The sequence below is a fragment of the Ostrea edulis genome, chromosome 1 (genome assembly GCF_947568905.1).
Source record: "Ostrea edulis chromosome 1, xbOstEdul1.1, whole genome shotgun sequence".
In the NCBI taxonomy this organism is placed as follows: domain Eukaryota; kingdom Metazoa; phylum Mollusca; class Bivalvia; order Ostreida; family Ostreidae; genus Ostrea; species Ostrea edulis.
This window is the reverse complement of record NC_079164.1, coordinates 41,452,210-41,473,018: the sequence shown is the minus strand read 5'-3', so window position 1 is coordinate 41,473,018 and position 20,809 is coordinate 41,452,210. Positions and strand designations below refer to the sequence as shown.

General features: G+C 37.0%; 1 protein-coding gene across 1 annotated transcript in view; it reads left to right on the top strand.

Moving 5' to 3' along the window:
* Positions 1-6,327, top strand: part of LOC125655968 (mediator of RNA polymerase II transcription subunit 21-like) — an 11,138-nt gene extending 4,811 nt beyond the window's left edge. The window contains exons 2-4 of the mRNA XM_048886518.2: positions 1,511-1,625; positions 4,154-4,254; positions 5,795-6,327. Coding sequence (XP_048742475.1) covers positions 1,511-1,625; positions 4,154-4,254; positions 5,795-5,956 — 378 coding nt within the window. The 3' untranslated portion in view covers positions 5,957-6,327. The remainder of the gene's footprint in view (positions 1-1,510; positions 1,626-4,153; positions 4,255-5,794) is intronic.
* Positions 6,328-20,809: the final 14,482 nt, after the last annotated feature.

The following is a 20,809-nucleotide window of genomic DNA, read 5'->3' as shown; positions in this document are numbered from 1 at the left end:
AGGCATGATCATAAGCGAGGCTGGTTTCGAGGCTCAAAAAATTTATATCTTCATGTCAGGGTACTGGTGCGAGTCTTCATCAAAATCCTACAACAGAAATCTTTCAAGTGAACAAAAACTCCATCAGTTCGTTTTTATTTTCTCTTACACACACTGAAGGTAAATAAAAGAGGCAACCTGTCTAAATCTGTCCTACTGTCTCGAATCGTCTCCTGCATGGCTACAACTGCGAGTCCTAACGATGAGCATGCCGTTGTTTCTTTCCAAAAACCTGACTAAGAGCTTAACGTTAACTTGACCCATCATATCCTCCATCAATTCTCTCAGATCCTTTGAATTTCTGTCGAAATCTGTGTTCAACAATTGCGTTTTCAACTTAGTAGGCTGGACCAACACCAGTTTCTCCATGGCTGATTGCAACCAAATCACACCATGGATGTAGTTTACTCCGCTCTTCTTGTCATCATTTCATTTAACTTTACGCTCTAAATTACCTTTATTTTACACCCGTTTCGTCTTTTTTTTTAACCTTTTCAATTAATAATCTATATCTTATATTCTCTTTGATATTGTTCCTGATTTTTTATTCGATAAAACTCTAACGAACTATATTTTGTGCTTTACGATCGTTATTTCGGTCATCTGCTACATAATCATGGAAGCTCGGTAAGAACACAAATCAAAACAGGAAATATAAATATAAGAAATAAAATATGATTTTGTAGTGTTATTGGGATATGACATGAAGTTGGTACGTGATCAAATCTACTATAACGGCCTTTGGGCATTATAGGATTTGATCACATGACCAAATTCATGTCATATCCCCAAACTTCCGTCAGAGTTCATTTGCTCACAAACCAATCTCTTCCAGTTAGGCATTATGGGATAGCGAATTCTTAGGCCGCGTATACTGTGTGACGTCACTGTAGAATGACGAAAAAAACATAACGTCAAACGTGAACAGTTCAAAACAAGAACGTAAACATTTTAAAACACTACAATTTGAACAGAGCATCCCTACCTTTTAATGATCTTTTGATAATTTTATGTTTTAAATAAAACCCATACTTTATATTAATGCTCTTAATGTCAGTATTTTCAAGCTTTTAACTACGAACTACTCTTTATTGTTATTTGCCCGCGTGATAATCGCGGACTCATAATATACAAATCTGTATATTGTGCTGCGTCACATATGAGAGGTCTGTACGTAGGTGACGTAATGAGGCCTCGACGGGGAGTTTGGTCATATCCCAATAACATTCAAAAATGATATCTTATTTCTTAAATGATGCATATGTTCATAACATTTCCTATCACGAGGGGATGCTCCGCTTAGCGTGGCTCTTGTTATATTCATTGTGATGGTGTTATTTTATTCATTTATAAATAGCTGTTCACTGACTTTTAAGCTGTAGTGTGTATATAGAACCCAGATGTGATATGCAACAGTGTACTGAAAATTAGTTGAAACTTATAATGAAATTTGAATTTTGTCCCTTTCCAGCTTGCAGACCATTTCTGTAACAGTGTGGGAGTGTTACAGCAGTGCTCACCTCCCAGTAAATTCGATGGCTTTGATAAACAACCAGGAAAATCTCCATCAGAAATCCAACAAGAGGGTAAATCTATAATATTTATAATGTAGTGGACAGTACAGAGGGAACTTATACTGCCTCACTAGTCTAGTGAGCTAGCTTTTCTAGTGTCTACTGTGATGTGTTAGTCTTTCTCTCTTGATCACGCAAGTTAAGCAACAGCGAGCATAATCAGCCCTTGGCTTGGTGACCGCTACATGCTACAAAATGGTGGCAGCAGTGGGATTATGATGTTTGATGGGAGGACTTCTTCAGGTAAAGTCTCTTCGGACCTCTAGGTACAGACGTGGTTGTCGTTGGGAACAGCGGATGCTGTTGCCAGGGTTTGAAACTAACTTGAAACCTTTGGTAGCCATGTGGGCTTATGAACCTTGCAATTCTAGGGCCCACATCAAAATTTAGTCGCTCACAAATTAGAAGACCTTTTATTTTGAAAAGTATTTTCATGTTTTGTTATGCTGTTTAGTGTTTACGACATGCAACCGGCAACAAACAATCAGAACCCTGTGGCATTTGATGGCATTACAGAAAGGAGTATCACGGTGCATACGATAAGACAAAAAGACAACGGCAGTTCTTGGAATCATGGAAGACCAACCAACAAAGACACTAGACCACATGCCCCATGCTAGCTGCATAACTAGCTCTCTGAAAAATATTGTGACGGAACAGATATTTTTTCAGTCAGAGAGCTACAGTTCTGCAGCTAGCCCCATGCATGCGATAAGCATGTTTCCTATCCTTTTTCCCGAAGAAGAGGTAGCAAGTATTAACTCACAATATGAATAAGTCATACCCACTTCCGCGTTTTCTAGCCATGGTTGGTTGGTCTTCCATGATTCCAAGAACTTTCATCGTCTTTTTGTCTTATTGTAATTACAGTGATATTTCTGCATTTTTTAATTTTTTAATTTTTTTTTTTTTTTTGCTTCTTTGGTTTGAACTGACCCCATTTATAAATCTCCGCATTGTCGGTAATTTAGAATCACTTTGACACTTTGCAGAGGAGTGGTTCTAAAAGTTAATTACCGATACGAAGCGCTTTACGGATCACTTACTTTTTCTAATGAAAAGAAAAACCAAAATGATCAGACAAAATTGAAAAGCAAATATTTAATTTGTAAATTTTCTAATCGCCACGTGGGCAATTTCAACCATAGTTTAATTTGCCCACTCGGAAATTTAGTCACAAATGGAGAGTGGGCGACTGTTAATTTCAAACACTGGTTGCTGAGGAGGTGCCAAACATTCAGAGAGAACTCGTGCTAAGCTTCAAGACAAAGCTTCCCTGAGCGAGGGGAAGTGTAGCAGACAGTATAGAGGAAACTTATACTGCCTCGCTAGTGAGCTAGCTTTTCTAGTGATGTGGTAGAGTCTCTCTCTTGATTAAAGCAAGTTAACAAATGACAAGTGTGATCAGCCCTTGGATTGGTGACCACTACACGTTAAAATGATATACAATATTAGGAGAGATGCACATTACAGCGTATGTTATCAATAACATTAAACACTATTACACAGGGCAAATCTAGAACTTTTATTTATATATTTATAAAATAATAATAAAGGAATTCAAACTATTGTTTACATTGTAGCATTCAGAGCCTCTGAGCATAAATTTATGGTTAAACATTGGTTTGAAAATAAGGGATAATGTATCATATCAGCTGTATGTATATTATGCTCCGGTGGTTTAGAACAGTTCTGAATAGGAAATCAAAATTAAAGTTGAAACTTCGTGATAAAGAATTAATGTTAACTTTGGCTTTGTGTAATCTTGGTTAAGATTCGACTCGGCTGCCTGGATATTTGGACTGACGCCTTCACCGAATCTCGGAGCTGTCCTACATAATTCATGTCTGGAAATTTACATTCAACTTCGGACGGTTCTAGCAATATATGCGCACCTAGGTGACATTACCGCTATGAGTGAAACGATGCATCGCGATGCAGCCGAATCGCGATGTGGTGGTCTTGATTCGATGTTAGATTTATTCAGGGTCTTGTTTCGGTTCGATACGGTTCTAAAATCATAGCATACATTGCTCTTGATAACATGGTTTCTGATTAGCCAATGAAATTGAAAATTACCTAATCAACATACGAGTAAACTTTGCTTTGTCAAAATGGACGCAGTCGAGTTGAAAAATGCACCCCCAATGTTTAAATCCTGGGTATGGCGACATTTCGGCTTTAGGACAAGTGATAAGAGTGTTGCTTTATGTTAAATGTTTTTACATTATGTAGAATTTATTTGCAGAGAGCAATAAATACAATGAAACATAAAAAATCTTAGCATTATAAAGAATTTGGTACATGCTATTGTATCGAATCAAAAATCATTGAATCGAGAGTAAAGTATCGAAAACGAATCGAGAAGGTACTGTATTGTTTCACCCCTAATTGCCACTCACTTCAAATAAGTTATTTGACTATTAAACCAACTCTGTATCACTATTAACACTGCACTACTCACCGTCTAGGTATGTAAATTAATACTATGTATACTTTATAGGTCTATATAAGTGTGTTTAAATCTTTTTACATTTCAGATTATGCATTAACATTTGCCAAACTAATAGCAAGAACAGCAAAGGACACAGACACATTAATCGACTCCCTACCAAGTGAAGAGTCCTCCCTCAAAGTGCAGGTAAAAAAAATTGTCAGTCATCATACCATTCTTTACCAAGTGAAGAGTCTTCTCTCAAAGTTCAGGTAAAAATATCGGTCATCATACCAAAGGAAGAGTCTTTGTGTCAGTCAGTCATTCACTATACAGGTCATACTGTATATTTATACCCCCCGCAACAAGTTGTGGGGGGGGTATACTGGAATCGGGTTGTCCGTCTGTCTGTCCGTCCGTCCGTCCGTCCGTCTGTAGACGCAATGGTTTCCGGACTCTAAAGCATTATCCTTTCCACCTACCGTCACCATATCATATATATGGACTACCCATGGGATGAAGATGTTCCCTATCGATTTTGAGGTCAAAGGTCAAGCGCACTGGACATCGAAGTAGCAATATGGTTTCCGGGCTCTAAAGCGTTATCCTTTCCACCTATAGTCACCATATCATATATATGGACTACCCATGGGATGAAGATGTTCCCTATCGATTTTGGGGTCAAAAGGTCAAAGGTCACGTGCACTGGACATCGGAGTAGCAATATGGTTTCTAGGCTCTAAAGCGTTATCCTTTCCACCTACAGTCACCATTTCATACATTTGGACTACCCATGGGATGAAAATGTTCCCTATCGATTTTGGGATCAAAAGGTCAAAGGTCAAGCGCACTGGACATCGAAGTAGCAATATGGTTCGGTTTGTCATGCCATTTGTTTTTTACTCTCAGAAAAGAGGTAGTTTATACCTATTACCAACACCCTTTGGGAGATTGGGGTAAGCGGGGGGTATTCTTAGTGAGCAATGCTCACAGTACCTCTTGTTTGTATCAGGTATCGTATAGGTATATATATATATTATCATAACTTAATCTGAAGAGTCGGATCACATCAAGTTGACAGGCACAGATCCTCAGATCAAACAAAACATGAAGCATTGAGTTTGATCTGATTATCCGCATCTGTCAATGAGACATGATCCAACTCTTTGGATGAAGTTACTATAGTAATGATAAATTTATTATATACCTCCTTATGTATTTTTAAATTCACATTTATAAGATGATAAATGTATTCCAAATTATCAAAAACACAGGCATACAGTGAAATTTTGTTTTGTGTATTAAGCAGTTTTGTTTGCGACACAATTGATATTTCCACAAAAAACATTGTTTTGATGCATTGTGATGTCATCAGTTTCAGAGGATACTGATTCGGTATCAGAAAACCACAGTGTGGTGATCCGTAAAATCTGGATCACACTCTTTGAAATCAACAGTACTTATCAAAAAATGTAACATTGATGGGTAAATGATTTTAAAAAAAAATTACAGGGATGAAGTGTTGGGATTCAAGATTGCAGACAAGTGCTGATAATTTGTAAGAGTCATTTAAAAAGTTCAAGATACAAAAATGGATAAATCAGAAAAAAGGAAGATTTTTAATGATCTTGAACAAAATTGTATTAATGATGTTAAAGAGATTGTATTAATGATGTTAGAGAAATAAACTATAGAATGTAAATGTAATGTGCATATAGTTTCAACTTTTATTTTCTCACTATAATAGTTGGAGAGTTTGAGGCGTTTAGAGGCTGAAAATCAAGAGGAAGCCCGACAGCTGGAGGAAGTGGTCAGCAGTGGCCAGGATTTACTGGACCGTATCCAGGAGGCCCTCAAGGATATTGCTCACTGCCAGCTTCGGTGTCAGGCCATGGAGACAGACACCTGACACTGCTGTCACACTGTCTGTAGTGATGGTGTCATTTCTATACAGTGTTGTATTAGTACATGATGATTGTGAGGTTTGGGGGGTTGTGTAGAAAGATTGCATGATTCAGGTGAAGACACCTGAAGATGTGGTGAAACACCTGAAGATGTGGTCAGAGAACTGGAAATGTGTCCAAACAACCGAAGATGTTATCAGCCGTGAGGAGTGTGTGTTGGTTGTGAAGCATTCTGAAAGACATATAAAACTATTGATGTTTGATTATATGACGTGTGGTCTCTGTAAATATTAAAATGAATACATTGTATTCTATTTGTAAATTTTAATTGAGAGCTACCGAGTGAGCATTATTAAAGCTTATTCGTCATTAACAAGAACAGTGTGTGATTTCATTTTTAGCTCACCTGAGCTGACAGCTCAAGTAATCTTTTCTGATCCCTTTATGTCTAGTGTCTGTCTGTCCTTGGGTAGAGAGGATTTAGAATTATTCAATTGAATGTTCACACCCTTTTCAAATGGTAGATAATTAAGAAATAGTGAAAATATGGTGGCATCTTAAAATAACTTTATCTCAAGAACGACTGGATCAGAAAGCACAAATCATGGCCCAGTAAGGTAGGGTGGTGCCAAATAAATATGTAAAATATTTTCATGATCTGTTGGACCATGATTAGTCATATTTAAAATCTGCAAGCATCCTCAGATACTGCAGATTGAAGTCTCATCAAAAACTGACCGAGGTAAGGGGGGGGGGGTGTATTAGGATGATGCCTTATAAGACGATCAAATTTTGATATTGGAATATACAATCTTTGAAACTTTCCTGATAAAAAAAATGCTGGTTATGATTTGTCATATTGATAAACAGTGCTCTCTGGATATTTTGCAAACTTTTGTTGAAGACGGATTTGGGCAATAAAGCGAGGGGGCAATATAACGATTTCACCAGTAATGACAATTCACAGAGCAGTTGAAAGAAATTCAATTCCCTAAATGTATGGGCGTATTACTTTTCCGCAGATTTTAAAAAATGTTATTTTAATTTTCCCGCAAAATTTGATGTTGCGTTTCCACAACCTATATAGTGAAGAATGAATCTCCCCTCCAAAACGATTTAGGATTTTGATGTTGAGTAAGAAGAACACGGTTTTCTTTTCCTTTTTTACTTGTTAAGAAATAGACAATTGTGAAGTTAACTTCTGTACCAACTGCCCCCTTCCCCCATCTTTGTTTTCAAAAAGCGATGCTACATGCATACAAAAGAGCTACTTTTCGTATACGTGTATCAAGTTTTTCTTTACACACAAGGTAGTACAATGTACCCCCTTGAGTAAGTGGGAGAGCTAATGTTACAGGGGAGGGGATAAACATAAAGAAACAAAAAGACTTTAACTGGGGCGGATCCTGAAAATTGGGAGATGCAACCTAAGTTTGTACAAAATTGCCAAATGTTACCATTTTGGTAAAAATGTTCCACCAAATGGGGGTGGGGAAGTGCAACCCCCGTAATCACCCCTCTAGGTCCGCCATTGCTCAGTGATTATTCAGCTCCAGGAACAATTCATTTGGGCTTATCCTAAATCGGAATTCCTCGGTGTGTCTCGCGCTGAATGCATCCCGTGGGGGATCCGGGTTAGAATAGGTCCTCAGTACCCCTTGCTTGTCATAAGAGGCGACTAAATGGGGCGGTTATTCACACATGAAGACGTCACCATTGCCGGTGAGGGGTTCAAAATTTAGGTTTATGCTCTTCGCTTACGGCCTTTGAGTAGGGAGGGATCTTTATTGTGACACGGGACCTCGCTTTTTGCGGTCTCATTCGAAGGACCGCCCCATTTAGTCGCCTTGTGCGACAATCAAGGGGTACTGAGGACCTATTCTAATCTGGATCCCCATTTGTGTCACTATGTCTTGTCATAAAAAGGCTGTGTACACAATATGAAAACCCAACCTAAAATAATTTCTGATCTAGCTTTCTTACAAGTAGGTCAAATTCGGAGTTCAAGGTCAAAGGACATGATATGAAATGAAGGGTCTTGCCATAAGAAATTTATATGCAAGGTATGAAAGATCTACCGTAGATAGTTCAGGACATGTTGAATAGATTACAGATTATTATTTAAAGTAGATCAAACTTCCGGGTCAAGGTCACACACCATTAAATAACATGAAAGGTCTTGTCGTAAGGAATGTATGTACAAAATATGAAAGCCTTAGCATAAATAGTTATAAGATATTTTTCAAAAGATATATCCTACAAACTAGTCTGTCGGCATTTAAAACTTTGATCCTTTATTGTGGCCCAGGGGCCATGATTTTAACAAACTTAAATCTGCACTATACCAGGAAAGCTTTCATGTATAAGTAAACTTTTCTGGAATAGTGGTTCTTGAGAAGATTTATTCGCATGTAAAACTTTGACCCCCCTGTTGTGGCTCCACCTTAACCCCGGAAACCATGATTTTAGTAAATTTTAATCTGCACTATGTTAGAAAGCTTTCATATACATGTAAATGTAAACTTTTGTGGATCCTGAGAAGATTTTTAAATGGTCCCACCCTATTGTTGCATGTTCGTGATTATCTCCCCTTTGACGGTAGCATGGCCCTTTATCTGAAGAAACTTGAATCCCCTTTTTTTTTGCAAAGTTTGGCTGAAATTGGCCTGCTGGTTCTGGGGAAGATTTGAACAAGAGGTACTGTGAGCAATGCTCACTAAGAATACCCCCCCCCCCCCCCCCCACCCTTACCCCAATCTCCCAAAGGGTGTTGTTAATAGGTATAAATTACCTCTTTCCTGAGTGTAAAAATATGGTATGCCTTTGTAGAAGAAAATTGAAGATATAGTCCGAACACAAATCCATGGTATAAACCTATAATTATGACCTTGATATCAAAGGTCAAGGTCATAAAGAGATCATGAATGTACATGACACATAGTCTCATGGTGATACACCCATGTCTTATGGTATGACTATGTCAAAACTCTATAATCAATATTGACCTTGAAGTCTAAGTTCAAGGTCATGAAGGTACCCAACACATCGTCTCATGGTGATACACTCATGTGTCAGATATGGTTTGCCTAAGTCCAAGAACAAAGAAGTCATGACCCTGACACGAATCCATTGTAAAAACTTTTAATTTTGACCTTGAGGTCAAGGTCATATGGAGGTCATGAAGGTACCCGACACATAATCTCATGGTGATACACTCGTGTGTCAAATATGGTATGCCTATGTCAAAGAACAAAGAAGGACACGAATCCATTGTAAAAAAACAAACTTATTTTGATCTTAGGGTCAAGGTCATATAGAGGTCATGAAGGTAGTTATGGCCCGGACACGAATCTGCACAGACAGACAGACAGAGTGATTCCTATATACCCCCCAGAACTTCGTTCGCGGGGGGGGGGGTATAAAAATATAAAATTTGTTGCTTTGCACATTTTGGTTCCTGTGATCAATGGATATATATATATATATATATATATATATATATATATATATATATATAAATTTACGGGAGGACATCTCAAAGTTACATAAAGAGTCGCCGTGACTTAAACTATACGTGGTCTGATATTTCGAAATTTCCCCCACTTTTTTTTTTAAAAACACTATGAATATTTTAGCTCACATGAGCTGAAAGCTCAAGTGAGTTATTCTGAATACTTTTTGTCCGTCCGTCTGTCCGTAAACTTTTTAACATTTTCTACTTCTTCTCCAGAACCACAGACATTATAATATGTAAGGATCTTCCAGGAGTGCAAACTCAAGTTTGTTCAATTCAGGGACCGGGGGAGGGGGCGGCATATTAGGAAATCAAAATTTGATAAGGAAATATACAGGAAATTAATGAAAACAAATTATTTTCAAGTTTAGCAGGACCACACTAAGTCATATCAAGATGTAAATGTTCCTAAGCTTTTTGTTATGCCCTCGTGACTAAAGACGTGGGGGGGGGGGGGGGGGGGGGGGGGGTATTGTTTTTGTCCTTTCTGTCTGAAACATGAGTCTTGCTCGTAACTTTTGGATGGTGAGTGATAGAGCTCTCATAATTCATATATGTATTCCTCCTAACTAGACCAATCTTACAGTACCACCTTCTCTTTTTTTTTTTTACCTTGTCAAGAAACTTCAGTTGATGTCATGATGAAAGGCGAAGATAACGAACAGTGATCAATCTCATAACTCCTATAAGCAATACAAAACAGAGAGTTGGGTAAACACGGACCCCTGGACATACCAGAGGTCGGATCAGGTGCCTAGGAGGAGTAAGCATCCGCTGTCGACCGGTCACACCCGCCGTGAGCCCTATATCTTGATCAGGTAAACGGAGTTATCTGTAGTCAAAATCAATGTGCCTAGAACGGCCTAACAATCGGCATGAAACACGTCAGACAGCATTTGACCCAATGATAGGTTGTGTTGGCAAACTAGATCGTTATAACGACCATATAATTTGCGAAATGCTGATTTTAAACGCGTCTTTTGGAACACCTGCAGCACCAACTTTTTTGTTAGTGGCCTGCTTCGATTTAAAAACTGACCATACGCAGAACAAGCTCTTGCATATCGAATCAGTTGAGAGATGTAAACACATATACAGGTGATAATGGAATATTGCTACAGAAATATGGGAAGTTGACGATGGAGAAGCTGAAATCATCCCGTTTGTCATAAAGTTGAGTTGTTAGTTTGCCGCCAATATCTACCTTCAATAAAATATCTAAGTATGAAGCAGAAGTGGACGACTCTGTGGTGTCTTTTATTTCAAATTTGATGTTTGACCTTGTGTCCTTCACCTTGGAGATTGACCCTTTTAAAACTTTAATCTAAAGATTTACCTGCTCATAACTTTTGAATATTGGATGATACATCTTTCATATTTCATACATGTATTCATTGTGACAAGACCTTTCATTTTGGTATCAAAGATTTTGACGTTGTAACCTTGATCTAAAGCTAACTTAGGCAATATCCTCTGTACTGTTAAAGGTAGGGGTTCCATGTGTTATATAAAGATTACTTATGGAAAGACCTTACATTTCATACCATGATTTTTTCCCTTGTGACTTTGTATTAAGGTTATGTCGTGGGGCTAAGTTGGAACCACAATATAGGCTGCATGGGTCAATTTTTTTCATGGAAATAAAAATTGCGAAAATATTATAATTATATATATTATATAGATCTATTATATAAACATATTATATTATATTAAACATTATTTATTATTCATAATTACGTTAGCTGCAGATTTGTAGCTCTCTCGGAAAATATTGGGACAGACGCGTCAAAATATTTTCCCAGAAAGCTACAAACCTGAGTGACTATTTCAGATGTCAACAAACGTAAATACTGAAGTTTTTGGTTTATTTTTGTTTCACGTCCCTTCGAAAATTTTGCACTTTTATTGATACGTCATTAGCTGTAGACGAGGTCCTATGCGTGATGCACAGGGTTATTTACCGATAGTAACAGTAATGATTCTTTATCTCGTACCTGTCGCGGACTCTCACTTCTAAATGGCGAGCGTTTGGCAAAAGCGCTGTCACTACTTAGTTTACGTCTTCGGTTTCACGCAGCCAGGGTACATATTAACTGTGTAGCTAGTTTGTACTCTTACATTGTAGCGTATTTTTAAGCACGCGTGTAGATCTAGATATTCTCATAGTTTTAAGTTTTGGTAGCAAGAAATGATTTTCGGATGACATCAATATGACATACCGTTTTTACATAAAAGGTGAAGATAACGAACAGTGATCAATCTCATAACTGCGATAAGCAATACAAAATAGATAGTTGGGCAAACACACTAGAGGTGGGATCAGGTGCCTAGGAGGAGTATACATCCCCTGTCGACCGGTCACACCCGTCAGGAGCCCTATATATTCTGATCAGGTAAACGGAGTTATCCGTAGTCAAAATCAGTGTGCCAGGAACGACCTAACAATCGGTATGAAACACGTCAGACAGGATTTGACCAATGATAGGTTGTATTGGCAAACTAGATCGTTATAACGACCATAGAATTTTCGAAATGCTGACTTCGATCGAGACTGTTGAAACCCCTGTACCATCAACTTGTTTGTCAGTAGTTTGTCTCGATTTAAAAATTGACCATACGCAGAATAAGCTCTTGCGTATCGACTCGGTTGAGATATATAAACACCATATGCAGGTGATAATGGAATATTGCTACATAAATATGGGAAGTTGACGATGGAGAAGCTGAAATCATCCCGTTTGTCATACAGTTGAGTTGTCAGTTTGCCGTTAATGTCTACTTTCAATAAAATATCTAAGTATGAAGCAGAAGTGGACGACTCTGTGGTGACTTTTATTTCGAGCTCACGGGGATATATAGAATCGACATATGAATGAAAGTTATTATTGTTAATAGACAAAACGTCGTCGATATATCTAAATGTCGAATTGAAGGCCACAGCATGATATTTTTTTCTTCTCACGTACACGTAGAAGTGTTTGAATAAATTCTGCTTCATATGAATAACAAAGCAGTACAATTCGTGCCCATGGGAATTCCAACAGACTGTTGGAAGACCTGATCACCAAAGACCACTAAGATATTATCAATGAGGACATGCGCGGATATAGAGGGGGGTCGGGGGGGGGGTCCGGACCCCCCTGGAATTTGAAAAGATAAAAAAAAATTACATTATAACGATTTATAAGAAAAATGAGTTGACAGTTATTATATTATAAATATTTCTGAATTAACTTCCTTAGTATTGTAATGTCATTTTGAGGTTAGAATCAAATCACAAATGTTATTCGAGTTTCTAAACGAATTTAAACAGGAACGATTTGTTTAATATCCTATTACGAGTGATTGACGTCATAATCTTGTCATTATGCTACTGCATCGTCATAAAGTCATCGGCTTTAGTATACCTCTGCTTCAGACTCAATGTGACAGACTAGTATTCGTTTATCATTCTAAGTAAACATTAATAGAATTCTCTCACAGTAATCCGATTATCATTTCCTTCCAATTTTAACACTTGCTTAGTAATAGATGCAAAGGATATCATGGGTGAAAGGGATTTTGATCTTTTACATTTACTGAAAGCAGCAGCAAAAGGCTGGCAAGCCTTGCAGCTCAATGTATCTTTAAGATACGCAAGTTGCAAGAAGGACTACAACTATGATCTGAGTGTAATGAGGTCCGATATATTACCCAGAGATGGTAATCTGGACAAAATTGCCGAGGCGCTTTAAATATCCAGAAGATGGCCCAGTAGATATTTGTCCTGTGAAAGTGTACGGGGATGGCAATTGCTTCTATAGGGCCCTCTCTAAAGCCATTTTTGGTCATGAAGAGAGAAATATCGAACTTCGTGTCATGACCGTATTAGAACTTGTAAAAAATTCGAGAAAGTATGTGTCACATGCAACTTACGACAAGATGTGTTCTCATCCCACAAGTGTACAATATGTTGTGGAGACGTCAGTATCGGGCAGATCACTTGTACCGGGGAATTTTATCAAGTCGATTCAGAATGAAACTCTAAATTCAATCAAATCAGGGGAATATTGTTCTTTGGTTCATTTTTTCGCAGCGGCAAATGCCCTGAATCATCCAATATATAGCATTTATCCAACAATACAAAATGTTGCTGTAAACAGACATTTTCTTCATCAAGAAATAAAGCCATTTTCAGATGAAAAGGTACGTCAGGGTTCCCCCATCTACATCATGTGGTCACACACTGAAAATAGCAACCCAAACAATTGGTCACCAAATCATTTTGTGGTTTGTTTCCCAGTTTTACCTACTGAATGCAATGAAATGAAGGAGCCTGCCCATAAAAAGTTAAAAACTTTGTATTGATTCAGATGATACCCCTGAAATCACCATGGACTCACAAAATGAAAAGACGGATATTAAATCTGACGACAATGAATTGATTAAGACAACAGAACATGATAAAGATAAAACATCTTTTGACGATTCGGATTTTTCTGATCTTGGTAAAATTGTAACAGGTGCAATAAAGTTGAACACAATGTCCTCAGCTGAAAAGATAAGTTATATTCAGAATCAACCCTTGCCAGACGATGTCGCCAAGTTAAAAACAGGTCGTGCTCAAACAACGAATACGGGTGAACTCAAAAAGACTTTATCATTTCAATCTTCTTGGATGAATCAGTTTTCATGGTTGACCTTCAGCAAACTGTTAAATGGCGGTCTGTGTAAGTTTTGTGTCATGTTCCCTCAGTCAGATGTTCAACATCAAAATACATTTGTTACGCAACCTTTTACTGCGTATAAGAAAGCCCTTGGAAAAACATCTGCCCTTTTAAAGCATCAAAATTCAGAACACCACAAGAGTGCCAAATCTGTTTATCACACAACCAAGATGACATCCGAAGGGCCATCTTCGTCTTTTCCGTATAAACTCAATCAGCAAAAGCAGGCACAGTATCAGCACAACATAAAGTTGCTTGAGAAAATAGTAGATGCGATCATTCTTTGTGGGAAACAAAATATTCCTCTCCGAGGACACAGAGATGATACCACAAGTGATTCCTCAAATAAAGGTAATTTCCTGGCAATATTACAGCTGTTGGCAAAGCATGATTAGCAGCTCTGGTCTCATCTACAAAAAGCAAAAAAGAATGCCTTATATATCAGCAAAACCATTCAGAATGAGGTTATCCAACTCATTGGAAATCACATCACAGGTAAAATTTTGAAGGTTTACAAGGGAGGGTTTTTTATTCCATCATAGCCGATGAGGTAACTGACAAGTACGCTAACAAAGAAGTTTTAGTCTTGTGTCTCATATTTCTAGATACTAGAGAACACCCTGCCATCATGAAGGAGGAATTTCTTGACTTTGCAAATATAGGAAGAACTACTGGGGAAGCAATTGCTGATAAACTTACTGAAATCCTCCGCTTGCTTGCAATTCCGATTGAGAACATGCGAGGGCAAGTATACGATGGTGCAGCAGCAATGGCATCGGAAAAACGGGGGTGTCAGGGACGAATCAAGTCTCTAAACCAATTAGCTTTGTACACGCACTGTCGAAGTCATGTATTGAATCTGAGCATCGCTTCAGCCTGCAAATTACCCCTTGTGAGAAATATGATAGATGTCCTTAATTCAGTGTTTATTTTCTTTGACAGTTCCCCTGAACGACAAGGGTTTCTTGAGACTATTATAGAAAATGATGGGTCTGTAGATTTTTCCAGAAAGAAACTAGTTGGACTCTGTAAGACTACGTGGGTTGAGCGTCATGTCTGCTTTGATGTGTTCTACACTATGTACAAGCTCATCATCAAATGTCTGCAGTACATTCTCAATCAAATCCTTGATGAAAGTACCAGTGAAGACTGGTCTTGGGATAGACAAACTAAAGTGACCACACAGGGGCTTTTGGCTTCGATGACGTCCTTCTCTGTGTTGATAACATTTGTGTTTGTAAGGTATGTCCTAGATACAATAAAGCCTTTGACTCTCAAACTTCCGAAAAGAAATATTGACATTTTCACTGCAAGTAAGTTAATTGAGGAACACGTGGATAGGATCAAAGAAATTCGTAAAACGGTAGATACCGAATTGGAGTCTTGCTTTGAAGATGCAAAACAAATTGCAGACGACCTTGATATAGTGATTAAAACCCCAAGGGTTTGCTCCAAGCAGCAACACAGAGAAAATGTCTCCACAAGTAATCCAAGAGATTATTATAGATCTGTCGTGGCCATTCCATTTCTGGACTTTTTCCTCAGTGAATTGAATACGAGGTTTCAGAAAGAAGATTTGGCGGCATATTCGATATGCTCTTTGTTGCCTGTCAGTGTGACAAATATTTCACACGAGGAATTGTCCAAACTTGCCTCAGAACTAATATTTTGGGGGAGCGACCTGCCTTGTCTTTCTGTAAAGGACTTGGAGAAAGAACTCAGAGATTGGAGACGTTGTTTTGTTAACATGAGCAAAGAAACTTCAGACAAGCTCTGCAATCTGCTCAATCTTTTCAACTTTGTAGATGGGGACGTTTTCGCGAACGTGAAAATTCTTCTTCACATTGGATGTGTTTTACCTATCACACATGTGAGGCCGAAAGATCCTTTTCTGGATTAAGACGCATCAAGAGTTACATGCGCAGTGCAAGAGGACAGATTGACTGGGCTTGCACTAATGCATCTTCACCATTCATTAGAAATTGACCAAAAGGAAATTGTACAATCATTTATCAAGCAAGGAAAACGAAGATTATTTCAGTCAAGTCTCTTTAGCTAAATAACACTTCCTACCAGAAAACACCAATACACGATAAAAAGGTCGCCCGCATGGTGTAGTGGTTATATAGAGCGTTTCCTTCGAGAGTTGGAAAATAAAGGGTTGAGCATAATATCACAGGTTCGATTTTGTGAAAAGGTTCGACCCCCCTGGAAAAAAATTCTGGATCCGCGCCTGGAGGAACTCTAGCATATTATTTATTTCAACTTCAGAGTACTTGTGCGTGGAATCAGAGTGTTGTTTAACAACGTAATTTTTTGGACGACTGATCACTAGATATTAACATTTCCGTTTTCTATTTTTGTTGAAGAAGCAACTGTCTATGATGTCAAAAAGTATAGTCTTTAATTTATCGTGAGGAATGGTCGTGTAAAGTCATAGGTTTTGATGTTATTGAATTGGGAAAAGTTTTGCGATTTCAAGTTTACTAAAAGTTATTTAGATTTTTTAAGAATCCATATTTAATTAACACCACTTCTGGCATATGCAGTCGCACAGTAAGTTTGAAGTTTCTCCTTCACAGCTGTTAATATTTTTCGTGAGGAGCAAAGATAGGGGCTTGGTAGAGCACTTACTGGATCCAGTAATGTATCTTTGTTTGTAGGGGTTTTTATGTAGTTTAGGAATCCAGTATAGGTACGGTAGCTCATATTCATTCGACCCATTGACTGGGATATTAAATGTGTCTAAAACTGAAACATGGTAATGAAGAATTTCATCTTTTGAAAGGTACAATTATATTTCTTTTAAAATATCTCATAAATTTTAAAAGATATCTTATATAAGTTATAAGATAAAATAAAGATATCTCATAAATTATATAAGATAGAGGAATAGATATAAATATGGCGTGCCACATATCAATATCATTTGAGCTTTAGCAATGGAACTCCACATGAAGATTCTCTATCAGTGAATGATCACCCCTGATCGAAGTTTTCGGTCAAAGGTTAACATCACAAGTTCACATAGATATAACAATCTTTTAAATAAAATTTCTGATATTGCAATGAAACTTTACAAATAGATTCTTAATTTTTTTTATTTCCCATTTGAATTCGTCTGTTTGAGATAGCTTCGACTCATATTAAGCGCCGGGCGTACGTCCCTCCCTCACAAATATGACCCTTGTTCTTTTTTTTTATACATACAAAACACTAAAATATAAACAGAACTCTATAGCTTCAGGGGGGTTTGATGCGCACATTAATTCAATTAATGAGAGCAATAATAGATTTGATGCGCGCATTAATTCAATTATTGCTCTCTTCAATTCATTTGATGAGAGCATCAATTTAGTAGAAATATTGCTCGCAATAATTAATTTAGAGCTCGGTTTAAATAATTTGATGATCTCTTTAGTTCAATTGAAGATATCTTTAAATCATTTACAATGCTTTTGTATAAGGAATTAATGCGCGCATCAATTCTTTTAAAGAGAGCAACAATTCAATTAAAGATATCATTAATTCAATTGTGGATATGTTGAATTGAAGATATCTTTAATTATATAGTTGCTCTCTCTAAAAGAATTATTGCTCTCTTCAAATGAATTAAAGATATCATTAATTCAATTGAAGAGAGCAATAATTGAATTAATGCGCGCATTAAATCAATTATTGCTCTCATCAAATGAATTAATGCGCGCATGAATTCAATTATTGCTCTCATCAATTGATTTAATGCGCGAATTATATCAATTATTGCTCTCTTCAATTGAATTGTAGCGCGCATCAATTCAATTGTTGATATCATTAATTCATTTGAAGAGATCATTAATTCAATTGAAGCGCACATCAATTCAGTTGAAGAATTAATGCTATCATCAATTCAATTAATGCGCGCAATAATTCAGAATTGAAGATATCATTAATTATTTGAAGAGATCTTTAATTAAATTGTTGCGCGCATCAAATAAATTGATGATATCTTCAAATAATTGAAGATATCTTCAATTATTTGAGTTTATGTTAATTTGGCGCTCCATACATTTCAAGAATATTTAAACAATTCTGTAACGCAGTCTTAAATTTCTTTCAGATAATAACACGATATCACCGGCATATGATAAGCAATTAAGGTATTCAATGTATAATGACCATATTTCATATCTAATAAATGGATGGTAGAATTTTTGTAATTATGGTATCATTTTGAAGGGTTCATCAAATAAAAATAATCCACCATAGGAATTTTCAAAATTTTGTTTACTGCTTGATTTATTTCACCTAGAATTTAACATTAAAGTATATGGGAAAAGCATGTTTTATTACAATATTTTAAAAAGAAATTATATTTTCATACTAATCCCTTGGTAGAAAGTTACATACACTTTCTGTTAATGTAAATATGAAAAAAAATTAATCATTGACCACACACATTTTTAGAAAATTAGATTTTTCTTATTTTTACAAAGGGCAGACAACTCTTCCAAAAAGTCTTAAGTGCAAAAAGGTCAGCTTCTAATCATTCACCAGTCATGTGAATTTCATCTGCTTCACTTTCATCATTATTTAACAATAAACTTTTATGTTGATCTAAATCCTTCAAAATTGTTCATTATCCTTTAATTATACATGGAATACCTTAAGGGCGAATTTGTTGCTCATAAACATGAGCTAATCGGTGTTAAAAAGGGTTAAGAGTACTTTGATGACCAAGACTGCCCGATCAAATACCACGCACATGACAGGAATAATTCCGTATCAAAATTTGTTAATGAAGAACGGAAACCTACAGAAAATGCTTTGGATACTTGGCATATGACAAAAAGTCTAGCAAAACAAGCCAAAATTTTTTTACAAAAGGCAAAAAATTAGAAATGGGAAAAACTTGGCATCCAGAGCTGTCTGACAAAGCAGGGTCAATAAAAACCCGTTTTTTTTTGTTTTGTTTTTTTTGGTGTATGAAGTACTATCAAGGAGACCACACCTTTTGTTTTGAAAATGCAAGATGCAGACAAGTTCGAGAAAATTTAAGTCCATATGAGCCTTCCAAATATTTGATTACTGAAAAGGAAGCTGAAAATTTTTTGATCAAAGTTCTGAAGAGCCTAGCTGTTTACAAGAAAGCAAAGGAATTTCGATTTTTGTTCGGACACTCACTATGTTGAATCTTTTAACAATTTTCTTTTGCAATACCATGACAAAAGAATTGTCTTTGGAAAAAACACCTATCAGCTCAGAATAAATTTGGCACTTAGACTGGAATGAAAATGTGGATCGACCTTCAACTTCAATAAAATATCTAGAAGATGCTGCTAACCCTAGACGTCGAACTGGAATTCCTGTTAGAAAAACCCAAAACACACGACTTCAAAAACAAAAATATTTTCCTCATGGATTTCACAAATTTACAACAACCAGTAACATACATAAGAAACTTTTGAATGACTATTGAAGACTAATCATATCTTACATAAAATACTCCTTTGTCCAGTTTGTTTATAATGTGATTGTACCATTTTTGTGTTGGGATTGGTACACATCTGCACGTACGTTATCTGTTATAGCCCTATAGAACACTGCACTCTCTAAAAATAATGCATGGCTCAGTTTTATCAGTGACATTTAATTAAGCCCCGCCCCATTATTCTCGGTGGTGGTGTACCGAGAGTTGCCAGTTTAAGGTTTTGGTTTATGAGTTTGAAACTAGTTTTCAAACCAGTTTTGGTTTCACTATGGTTTACAGCGAAGAAAGAAATGAACAGTTTAAATCACAAATATGGCATCTAGAAAACAAAAACTAGCATGTGTATCTAATCCTTCATAATACATTATTAGAAAGCGATGATACGGAAGCTCCCGAAGTTGGGCTATCTCAAATCCAAATGCAAACATCAATGTGCTCTGCTCTGATGAGCCTCAGGTCCCCCAACGTCGGATCAGAGTCCCTAGATTCCCTTTTTATGTTGAGGAGGTAATTCCCCAGTATACCGAGCATCATTTCAGACAAAGATTTAGAATGAGTCAAGAAACTTTTACACCCCTCTCAGGGCCGTAAATTAACCTTCAATTTGGAGGAGGCAGGAAATTAGGCGGGGGTCTGGGGGCCGCCCAGGCCCCCAGACGCTGAGCACATTTTGTGCACACTGAACACGTTTCGTGCAAAATCCTTGATTCTAGGGCCTTCTAAGATGTTACTTGACTAACTCATTCTAACAGAAAGATTTGGAATGCTTTTTAAGGGAGGTATCATGTTCTTAGTTATTGGAAACAACATAAATTCTAATGAACTTTAAATTTTAATTTTTTTTGGCTCAAAAGTTGGAGGAGGCAGCTGCCTCCTCCGCCTCCATGTAATTTACGGCCCTGCCCTCTTGTCAATGTTTGAAGAATTTTTAAAAGACAAAACAATAAATCAATGGAAAAACAATCATTTTCATACGCTACCTAACAACTCAAATAACAATACAAGCCATTGCTGACCAATTTGGAGTATGTGAATATACAGTATTTGGTATCGTGAAACATCTTGCTAATATTGTTTATCGAGAATTTCTAAAGCAATACATAAAATGGCCAGTTGGTGAAAAAGTTTCCAACATCGCCATGCTGGATTGATTTCCCGCATCTCTCGT